This window comes from Gavia stellata, chromosome 28 (genome assembly GCF_030936135.1).
Source record: "Gavia stellata isolate bGavSte3 chromosome 28, bGavSte3.hap2, whole genome shotgun sequence".
Lineage (NCBI taxonomy): Eukaryota > Metazoa > Chordata > Aves > Gaviiformes > Gaviidae > Gavia > Gavia stellata.
This window is the reverse complement of record NC_082621.1, coordinates 1,366,624-1,377,300: the sequence shown is the minus strand read 5'-3', so window position 1 is coordinate 1,377,300 and position 10,677 is coordinate 1,366,624. Positions and strand designations below refer to the sequence as shown.

Genomic DNA, 10,677 nt, shown 5'->3' with positions numbered 1-10,677 from the left:
ACGCGGGGTCTGTCCCCCCGCTGCCGTCACCACCGTTGCCGTGCCCGGAGGGGTGCAGAGGGGGGTCCCGGCCCCCGGCACCTCCCCAGCTGCTCGCGGCGGGGCTGGGGGCAGCAGGGCCCGGGTGAGGCGGGTGCTCGGCACCCAGCGGGCAGGTGGCACAGCGGCTCTGCCCCGGGCGGGTGCCACGTCCCACCCTGCCCCGCCTCGGCACCTGCCCCGGCTTGCCAGCCCGGCGCGGCCTGTTCCCCGGCCTGGCAGGCGGCGCGGGGGGGCAGGCAGCTGCCCCGGCCTGCCCGGCTCTGCCCGCAGGGCGGCCCCGGCCCCAGGGGTGCCCGTGCCAGGGTGGGGGGTCCTGCACCCACCCCCGGCCCTTTCCCACGCTGTGACGGGGTGCGGAGAGCTGCGCTGGGGGGGGTCACCCCACACCTGGGGACGTGCCCCTGCGGAGGGTGACACCGGGGAGGACACGGCGTGGGGACGGTGCCCCAGGGCTGCCGGGGCGCTGGGCTGGCCCGGGGGGGCCGCGGGGGCGTGCCGGGGGTGTGACACGGGTGTGACACGGGTGTGAGACAGCGGGGGGGGGGTGACACTGTCCCTCCGTCGGGGTGTGCGGTGGTGCCGCTGGTGTGACGGCGGGGGGGGTGACAGGGCGGGCGCTGGGCCCCCCCAGGCTGTGCGGCGGCGGGGGGGGTGCGGGGGCTCTGCCAGCGGGTCCCCCGCGCGTGACTGATCGCGCGTGGGCGCGTGGCCGTGTCCCCGGTGTGACGCTGCCGCGGGGGGGGTACGGGGGTCTGCAGCGCATCACCTGCGCGGGGCCGCCGGGGGGGGGGGCGGCCGTGTCCCGCTGTCCGCCGCCGGCCCCCGCGCTCCGGTGCCGTTCCCGGTGCGGCGGGCGGGGGCGGGCAGGTGCCGGCGGCGGGGCCGGGGGCGGCGGCGGGGCGGGGCGGCGGGGCGGGCGCTGGCGGCGGCTCCGCGGGCCGCGGCGGGGCGCAGCGCGCAGCAGGCGCGGGGCGGGCGGGGAGCGGCGCCGGGGCCCGAGCCCGACCGGAGCCGAGCGGAGCCGCCCCGCCGCCGCCGCCGCCGCCGCCCATGGCCCCCTGAGCCGCCGCCGCCGCCGCGCCCGGGCGGCCATGAAGCCGCTGGAGAAGTTGCTGAAGAAGCCGGGCTCGCACCTGCCCGCCCGCCCCGCCGCCGCGCCGGGACCGGGGCCGGGGCCGGGATCGGGACCGGGGCCGCGGCGGCAGAGCCTGTCGCGGCCGCCCGCCTCCCCCGAGGAGCCGGCGGGGCCGGCGGGGCCGCAGCCGGGGGGGCGAGGGCCGCTGGCTGGAGCTGCGGCCGCCCGAGGCGCCGCTCCGCTCCCCCGAGGAGCCGTCCCCGGGCGGCGACCGCCACCGCGACCGGGACCGGGACCGGGAGCCGCCGAGCCCCGAGCCGCCGCCCGCCGCCCGCTGCTGCTGCGGCTGCGGCTGCGCCCCCGCCGCGCCCGCGCCCCCCGAGCGGCTCCTGACCGCGCTCCTCGAGCGGCTGCCGGCGGGCGGCGGGCCCGGCCGCGGCTGCGGAGCAGGTACCGCGGGGCGGGGCGGGGTGCGGGCAGCGCGGGGGGCTGCGGGGTGTCCGCTGCGGGGTGTCCGCTGCGGGGAGCGCGGCGCGGGGGGGGGGCCCGGCCGCTGCCCCGGGGGATGCGCTGGCGGACGCGGGGCGCAGGCGGGTGCCCGGCGGGGGGGGGGAAGGTCCGGCTGGGTCCCCGCCGGCCTGGGGGGCACCGGCACCGGGCGGGAAGGGGCATCGGGGCGTCGGTGCCGGCGCCGGGCGGGGACCGGGGTTGTCCGGGCACCGGCTGCCGCCGCGCGGAGCCCTCAGCGCCCGGTTAATCTTTAACGTTCTCCCGCTGCTAAAATTAGCCCCGACGGGAGCCGCAGTGGGGGGGGGCGGACGCCCCGTCCCTCCAGCACGGGCTTCCCGGTGCCCGGGTGCCGTCCCGCCGCAGCTGCCCGGTGCTGGGGGGGTCTGGGTGCGCGGGGCTGGGTGGGAGCCAGGCTGGGAGCGCTCCCGCAGCCCCGGGGGTCCCTGCTCCGGCCCACCCCGCCTGGCTGCCGGGTGCGGGGCTGGGGGGCACCCCCGCCTGTCACCAGCCCCCCGCTCCAGGGGCGCCCGGGCCGGGGTGCGGCTCAGCGGCCCGAGGGAGCCTTTCGGGTAGGAGCGAGACGGGACTGGCAGCGCCAGGCCCTGCCTGCGCCAACACGCTGCCAGGCCCAGCCCTGCGGTGCCCGGGCTGGCGGGGAGCCGGGGAGGCAGGAGCCAGCGCGGGGGTCCGGGGGGGTCCCACCAGCCACGCTCTCCCGGCGCAGGAAAGCCGTCCCTGCGGCTCTGGGGCATGGTGTGGGTGCTGCAGAGGGATGGGGAAACTGAGGCAGGGCTGGAGGGGACTGCAGCCTGCGGGGAGGGAGGTGGTGGTGTTCGGGTCCTTCTGCCCCCCAGGCAGAGCCCGGGAGGGGGCTGCACCCGGGACAGGGGGTGCAGGGGGAGCTGGGGGCCGGCACCTGCCCTGGGAGTGCCCCCCTGCTGCCGGTGCCCCTGCCGCCGGTGCCCCTGCCCGCCCCGACACGGGTGCAGGACGCTGGATGTGGGGCACCGAGCCGGCAGCACTGGGGGGCCGGGCTGTGGGGGGCTGTGGGGGGCTGTGGGTCCAGCCTGTGCCCCAGACTGCCACGTCCCGCTTTCGGCAGCAGCTCGTCCCCCACGGGCACTGTGCCCCGGCGCAGTGGTGCCGGGGGAGCCTCAGGCCTGGCTCGGCACAGATCTGCGGCCGGGTTAATGGGCCGGGGCCTGGGGGGCAGCCGGGGGGACGCTCGGCACAGCCCCTCCTGTGGGGGCAGGTCCTGTGGGCCCTGTGGGGGCACCAGGGTCCCCGGTACAGCCACGGCGTCCCTGGGGCACACGGGCACGGCCCCCTGGGCACCCATCCAGCCGGGGACCCGCTCAGGGCCCCGGGTCGAGGGTTACTCCGGGGCTGGGTGAGGGAACCATGCCTCGTCCAAAGGTCGCGGTGGTGGCTGGCTGCTGGCGCTGACGGGCACTGCTGCCGGTATCGGCCCATGGGCTCACCCGGCCGTGCCGTGCCAAAACACCCTCCCCAGGGCCCGTGCCGTCTGTGCTGGCCCAGAGAGCCCAGCTCTGGGCACCAGCTCCCCCGGCACTGGCACCGGCGCGGTGTGCCCTGAACATGGCTGCCCAAATTGCTGCTGCCACCTGCCCTCCCTGCCTGCCTCAGTTTCCCCATTCTCCTGAGCTGTGTCCCGGTTTGGCCACAGCTGGGCTCTCACCGGGGCTGGCGGGCGTGCCGGGGCGTCGCGGCTCAGGTCCTGCCCTGCCGGCGCCTCTGCCTCCGCACCGCGCTCCTCCCGGGACCCGGCTGCCCCGCGGGGCTGGGAGCGGGTCTGTGAGTCAGCGCCAGGCGCGGGGGGGCTCGGCGTGGGACTTGGCGTGGGGCTCGGCGTGGGGCTCGGCGCCGTGGGAATTAGCGTCGCTCCCCTCAGCCGCCCGCTCTGCCGGGCTTGGGGGGGTGTCGGTGTGCGGGGTGCCCACGCCTGCCCCCCATCTCCCCCAGAGTCGCTGCTGGATGACATTGTGCTCACCCACTCGCTCTTCCTGCCCACCGAGCGCTTCCTGCAGCAGCTGCACCAGCAATATCCTTGGGGGGCACGGGGGGCAGTGTGGGGAGGGCGTTGGGGGTGCCACGAGGGTGGGCATGAGGGTGCAATGAGGAGGGGTCCGAGGTTGGGCACGGGGAGGGCATGAGGGTGGCGCAAGGGTGAACGTGAGGGTGCAGCCAGGAGGGCATCAGGGTGGGCACAAGCGTGCCGTGAGGGTGGCACAAGGGTGGGCATGGGGTTGCAAGGAGGAGGGCAGCAGGATGCCATGGAGGGGGGGCACATGGGAGCAGCAAGGAGGGAATTGGGGTGCTGGGAGGGTGTGCATGTGGGTGCCGTGAGGAGGGCAGGGGTTTGGGCACGAGGTGGGCAGCGGGGTCCCACCAGGGTGGGCACGCAGATGCTCACAAGGGATGCCCGGGGCACAGTGGGCGCCCGTGGGTGGCCGGGGTCCCTCCTTGCCGTGGCGCCTCCTTGACGGTGCCACCTTCGTGCTGGCGGCCGGCAGCCCCCCGCCGCGCTGGGAAGAGGGGGCCGGGCTGCGGCGCAAGCGGGCAGTGCTGGCCGTGCTGCTGCATTTCCTCGAGACCTACAAGGGGCTGCTGCAGGAGGAGGAGAGCGCCGGGAAGGTGATCAAGGTGGGTGCCCCTCCCTGTGACCCCCAGCCCCCCGCAGCCCCCCGCCCTGAGCCTCGCTCGCCCCCCCAGGAGCTCTACCTGCTCATCATGAAGGACACGTCCCTCTACCACGACCTGGAGGATGAGATCCTCAAGCTGCACCAGCTCGTGGAGACCGTGGAGCTCAAGTGAGCGGGGGACAGGGCGTCCCCGGAGGGGTCAGGGCGGCCTGGGGGTCAGGGCGGCCCCGGGAGGGACAAGGAGTTGTGGTCCTTGGGGATGCCCAGGAGCTGATGGGTCATTAACAGCCCTTTGGTAATGAGCAAGGACTCGGGTGGGGGGCTCTGCCCCCCTGCTCTGGCAGAGCACCCTGGCAGGGCTCTGGGTGCAGCACCCAAGGGTGCTGGCCATGCTGGGGCTCCTGCCTGACCCTGTGCCGGTGCCGCAGGGTGGCCGACGAGACGCCCCCCCCGAACAAGCAGGTGAAGCCGCTGTTCAGGCACTTCCGCCGCATCGACTCGTGCCTGCAGACGCGGGTGGCTTTCCGGGGCTCCGACGAGAGTGAGTGACTGCGACCGGGTGCCGGGGTCCCCTCCCTGGCCCGTCGGCGGCAGGCCGTGCCTGCTCCCTGCCTCAGTTTCCCCAGTCAGGGCTCTGGAGTGCCTGGGGGAGGTCATGGGGTCCGGTGCGGCCCTGACACCCCCCCCCCTCTCCCCAGTCTTCTGCCGCGTGTACATGCCCGACCACTCGTACGTCACCATCCGCAGCCGCCTCTCGGCCTCGGTGCAGGACATCCTGGCCTCCGTCACCGAGAAGCTGCAGTACTCGGAGGAGCAGAGCGCCCGCGAGGACGCCCTCATCCTCGTCACCATGGCCTCGTCCGGAGGTGCCCGCAAGGCCAGGAGGGTTGCGGGCAGGGCCGGGGGTCCAGCCGGTGCTGACCCCCTGCCCACGCTCTGCCCGCAGAGAAAGCGGTGCTGCAGCCCAGCGAGGAGTGCGTCTTCACCACCCTGGGCATCAACAGCCACCTCTTCGCCTGCACCAGGGACACCTTCGACTCCCTGGTGAGCACCGCGCTGGGGTCCCCCCGCCTGCCCAGCCCCGGGGCCGCGGTGACCCCCTGGGCAGAAGAGGGGGGGACCCTCCTGCAGGACCCCCATGGTCCAGCCCCGTGCTCCAGCACCCTCCGAGCATCCCCATCCCCGCGTCCCCTCGCAGGTGCCGCTGCCCGAGGAGATCCAGGTGGTCCCTGGGGACACGGAGATCCACCGCGCAGAGCCGGAGGAGATCGCCAACCACCTCACCGCCTTCCACTGGGAGCTCTTCCGCTGCATCCACGAGGTTGGGGGGAACTGGGGGGTGAGGGGGCTGTGCTGTAGCGGCAGGGCCCTGACGACGTGCGTGTTCCCCCCCCGGCAGCTGGAATTCGTGGACTACGTGTTCCACGGGGAGCGGGGCCGGCGGGAGACGGCCAACCTGGAGCTGCTGCTGCAGCGGTGCAGCGAGGTGCAGCACTGGGTGGGCACCGAGCTGCTGCTCTGCGAGTCGCTGGGCAAGCGCGCCCACCTCCTCAAGAAGCTCATCAAGATCGCCGCCATGTGAGTGTGGGTCTGGGGCGCAGGGGGGTCCCCCCTGCCCACCCCTCACCCTCTTCCCCCCCCCAGATGCAAGCAGAACCAGGACATGCTCTCCTTCTACGCTGTCGTCATCGGGCTCAACAACGCCGCCATCAGCCGCCTGCGCCTCACCTGGGAGGTAAGGGGCTGTGGGGTGCCCCATACCTGCCCCCCCGGGTGCTCCCGGACCCCCCAGGGCTCACAGTCCTGTCCCCCTCCCCGGGCTTTTCTTGCAGAAGCTCCCAGGGAAATTCAAGAACCTGTTTCGGAAGTTTGAGAACCTGACGGTGAGAGGTGCCGGGGCGCCCGCGGGTGTTGGGGGAGCCCCCAGGCGCCCCAGGGGGTGTTCGGGGAGCTGGTGGGCAGGGGGTGTTCCTGTGCCGTCCTGGGGTGTCCCTGCCCTCCCCAAGCCACCAGCAATGGCCGTGGTCCTGTGCCCACGGCAGCCAGCGTGGCGGGGGGGTCCAGGGCGGGGTGCTGGCACCCACTGGGAGCTGCCCCCCAGCCCTGACCCCCCCGTCCCCCCCCAGGACCCCTGCAGGAACCACAAGACTTACCGGGAGGTGCTGGCTAAGATGAAACCCCCCCTCATCCCCTTCGTGCCGCTCATCCTCAAAGGTTAGGGGGGCACGGGGGCTGCCCGCACCCCACGGTGGGCCGGAGTCCTGCTGCCCCCCCATGGGCCCCCCCTCACCCCCGCTCGCCCCCAGATCTGACCTTCCTGCACGAAGGCAGCAAGACCCTCCTGGACGGGCTGGTCAACGTGGAGAAACTGGTGGGTGCCCCTCGCTGGGGGGGACGTGGCTGAGGGACCCCGGGGGTGAGGCCGGGGAAGGGGGAGCCCACTGAGGGGCTGGGGCCCTCCTGCCCCAGTGGGGTGGGGGGCCTGGGGGGGGGTAGGGTCCCCGGGTGCAGAATAGGATCCCTGGGGTGCTGGGGGGGGTGTCCCTGGTGATGGGGATGCCCCAGGGTGTGTGGCAGGGCCCTGGAGGGGGGACAGTCCCCAGGGTCCTGGGGGGCAGGTGGTCCCTGGGGGGGGCCAGGCAGGGTCCCATGGGGCTGGGGGCTGACAGGGGGGTGCTCTCCGCCCCAGCACTGCATTGCCGAGAAAGTGAGGACCATCCGGAAGTACCGGAGCCGCCCGCTCTGTGAGTATGGCGGGGGGGGCCGGGACCCCCGCAGCCCCGGCCGGGCGGGGGTGAGGGGCCAGCACTGCGGGAGGGGGCTGACGCCGTGGGGCGGGGAGAGGTGCATGGCCCCACTACCCCTGGTGCTGGCCCCATGGGACGGGGATGTGCCTAGACCCACATCCCCATATTCCCATCCCTGTGTCCCCACATCCCTGCATTGCTGTCCCTGCGTCCCCGCATCCCTGTCCCTGCATCCCTGTATTGCCACATCCCTGTATTGCCATGCTTGCGTCCCTGCATCCTCGTCCCCACATCCCTGCATCCCTGCATCCTTATCCCTGCATCCCTGTCTCACCGTATTGCTGCCTCCCTGCATCCCTGCTTCCCTGTATTGCTGTCCTGCATTCCTGCGTCCCTGTATCGCCGCATCCCTGTCCCCGTGTCCCTGCATTGCTGCATCCCTGCATCCCTGCGTCCTGCATCCCTGCATCCCTGTCCCCGTGTCCCTGCATCCCTGCCCCACATCCCTGTACTGCTGTCCCGCATCCCTGCATTGCTGCATCCCCATACCTCCACATCCCTGCCCCTGTGTCCCTGCATCCCTGCATCACTGCATCCCTGTCCCCGTGTCCCTGCATCCCTGCCCCACATCCCTGTACTGCTGTCCCACATCCCTGCATTGCTGCATCCCCATACCTCCACATCCCTGCCCCTGTGTCCCTGCATCCCTGTCCCCGTGTCCCTGCATCCCTGCCCCACATCCCTGTACTGCTGTCCTGCATCCCTGCATTGCTGCATCCCCATACCTCCGCACCCCTGCATTCCTCCGCCTGTGTCCTGCATCCCCGTATCGCCGCATCCCTGTATTGCGATCCCTGCATCCCCGCATCCCCATCCCCACATCCCCGTATCGCTGCATCCCCGTATCGCCGCATCCCTGTCCCCGTGTCCCTGCATCGCTGCATCCCTGCCCCGCATCCCTGTATTGCTGTCCCGCATCCCTGCATCCCTGTATTGCGATCGCTGCCTCCCCGTGTCCCTGCATCCCCGTATATCCCCACATCCCGCTGCGTCCCCGCCCCGGGGGCCGCCTGCTCCTGCCCCCCCCGGCACTGACCCCCCCCAGGCCTGGAGCTGGAGGCCCCCCCCGGCCAGCTGCAGACCAAGGCCTACGTGCGGCAGCTGCGCGTCATCGACAACCAGAACCTCCTCTTCGAGCTCTCCTACAAGCTGGAGCCCGGCAGCCAGTGAGGGCGGGGGGCCGCCGCCCCGGGACCCCCCGGGACCCCCCGGGACCCCCCCGGGACCCCCCGGGACCCCCCCCCGGGACCCCCCCGGCCCCCCCAGCACTGACGCACTTTGCCCAGGGGCCTCGGGCGGGGCGGGGGGTGCAGCTGGGTGCTGCCCCCCGCCCTTGGCGCGGGGGGGGCGGGTTGGGGACCCCCGGGCGCACCCCCCCACCCCACCCCCCCCCGGGCACCCACTGCCCGCCCCGCCCCTCCCCCGCGGGGGTGCAGGGCCCCCCCGGGCCCCCTCTATTTTTGTACGTGTCCCGCCCCCCCCGCCCCCAGACGTGTCTATTTTGTACGGAGCCGCCGTCCGGAATTGTACAGTTATTTTTTAAGAAAAAGGAGGAAAAAAGGGAAAAAAAAAAAGAGGGGCGCGGGCGGAGCCCCAATAAACGGCTGTCCCGGCGCCCGTCTCCTGATGTCATGCTGGGGAGTGATGTCATAGCTGTGCTGCGGGTGAGGTCATGCCGGGAGCAGGGAGGGGCACGGCGGTGCCCCCCCCCCCCCACCGCGTCCCGGTACCGAGCGGGGGGTGTGGGCGGACCCTCGACCTTCTCAAGGTGGCGGCAGGGCGGAGCCACGCGGTGACCTTCCCAACATGGCGGCCGACAGGCTTCCGTCCGACCTTCCCAACATGGCGGGCGGGCGGAGCTGGCCGCGGCAGCCGGGCTCTGCCGCGGTGTCTCCGGCCCGCGGCGGCGGCTCGGCCCGGAGCGGGGAATCACTCCCCGGCGGCGCCGTCCTTCCCTCGATTGTCTGGACGCCCGCCGAACTAGGCGCTCCAGCCGCGTGGGTGACCTTCCCAAGATGGCGGCCCCAGAACCCCGCGCAGCGCCTCGCACATCGCGCCCTTCCCACCATGGCCGCCCGACCTCCCCAGCATGGCGCCGCGGCTCCGCCGCCCCGCCGTGCACCGCCCACATCCGGTCCGGGCGGCGCAGGCGCAGGAGGGGCGACGGCCGCCATTTTGTTTGGCGGCGGCTGGAGGCCGGACGGCGCCGCGGGGCCGCGTTTCCGGGTGCGGCGGGAGGAGGCCGAGGGCGGCGGGTGAGTGCGGGGGCACCGGGCCGGGGGCCGCGGGGCCTGTGAGGCCTGTGGGGGCCGGAGCTGCGGTCTGCGGGGCTCTGCGTGGGGTACGGTGGCTCGGGGTGGGCGTGTGGGGTGCAGGGGGGCCGCGCGAGGCCTGTGAGGAGCGCGGGGCGGGCTGTGGGGTGCCCGGGGCCGGCGGGGCGAGGGGGTTAGGGGTGCGCTGGGGTCTGTGCGGGGCCTGTTTTGGAGCGGGACGCGCGCTGGGCTCTTGCGGGCTGCTGGAGGGCCGGGGTGGCTGTGGGTGCTTCGGGGCTCGCGGTGGGTCCGTAGGGGCGCGGCGGGACGGGGGTGGCCGTGGGTGCGCTGGGCTCTGCGTGGGGCGCAGCGGGGTCTGCAGGGACGGTCGCACCGGGACGCGGGGAGGTTGTGGGGGAGTTTCCCAGGGGAGGCCCTGGGGGCAGCTGCGACCGTCTGTGCTGGAGGGGTGTTGGCAGAGGGCACTGGCGGCGGCGGGGGGGCTGTGCGGGGATCCCGGGGAGAGCTTCTCCCCCCTCTGCTTTCTCCCCGTGTCGCGGGAAGGTGCTCATCACATTCTTCTCTTCGCCCCCTTCCCAACAGTGCTCCCCGGGGGAGCAGGGAGGGCTCCGTGTCCCTGTGTGGACAGCTGCCGTGGGAGATTTGTGTGGCCGGTAGTGCCGTCCTGGGGGGGACGATGGTCCCAGGGTCAGGCCAGGCCTGGGGTCCCCAAGACAGCATTGCAGTCCAGTCACTCCTCAGGGCCTGGTGCTGGCAAACTGTGGCCTGAGCAGCCTCGACCTCCGAAAACCTGAGCGTGGGGCAGCATATGGCCGGGCAGCAAAGTGCTGTAAGTGTCACGGTGAAGGCTGAGATATCCCTTCTGCTCCGGGTAAACACAGCCGCGGCTGCGTGCTCCCGGTCCGCCAGCCCTCCCCGCCCACATAGCCGTACGGCAGCGCCTGCCCCTGCCAGACACTGCCCAGGCAGCACCCCAGCCTTGAGGACTGAATTCCTGCTGCGGGTTTACGCTCTGCACCCCTCCAGAGTCCTGGTTGTAAGCAAACGAAATAAGTAGCTGATTGTTTGTCGTGTGCCCTTTGGGACAGAGGGAGAGCGGCAGCCCCGTGGCATGAGCAGCCGCAGCCTTTCCCCCTGCAAAGACTCAGCAGTATTGATGTGGCTCACGCCTGCCCTTGAGTGTGCAGCTGGCCCCGGAGAGCAGCTCTTGTCCACCCCGTCTGTCTGTTCTTGGGGTTCCCCGTGCACCTCGGTGTCCTTGGCTGCGACACAGGAGGGATGTGGATGGGTTCAGGCTGTGACGTACC

At 73.2% G+C, this 10,677-nt stretch overlaps 1 protein-coding gene across 1 annotated transcript; it reads left to right on the top strand.

The window, feature by feature from the left end:
• The first annotated feature begins 1,133 nt into the window (after positions 1–1,133).
• On the top strand, positions 1,134–8,267 carry RAPGEFL1 (Rap guanine nucleotide exchange factor like 1). Its single transcript, XM_059830509.1, is given in 16 exon segments — positions 1,134–1,307; positions 1,309–1,567; positions 3,611–3,689; positions 4,141–4,291; positions 4,361–4,458; positions 4,719–4,831; positions 4,989–5,156; positions 5,237–5,334; positions 5,489–5,611; positions 5,690–5,868; positions 5,935–6,025; positions 6,123–6,173; positions 6,417–6,504; positions 6,597–6,661; positions 6,980–7,034; positions 8,143–8,267. Coding segments are annotated over 16 exon segments (1,917 nt in total).
• The last annotated feature ends 2,410 nt before the right edge of the window (positions 8,268–10,677 follow it).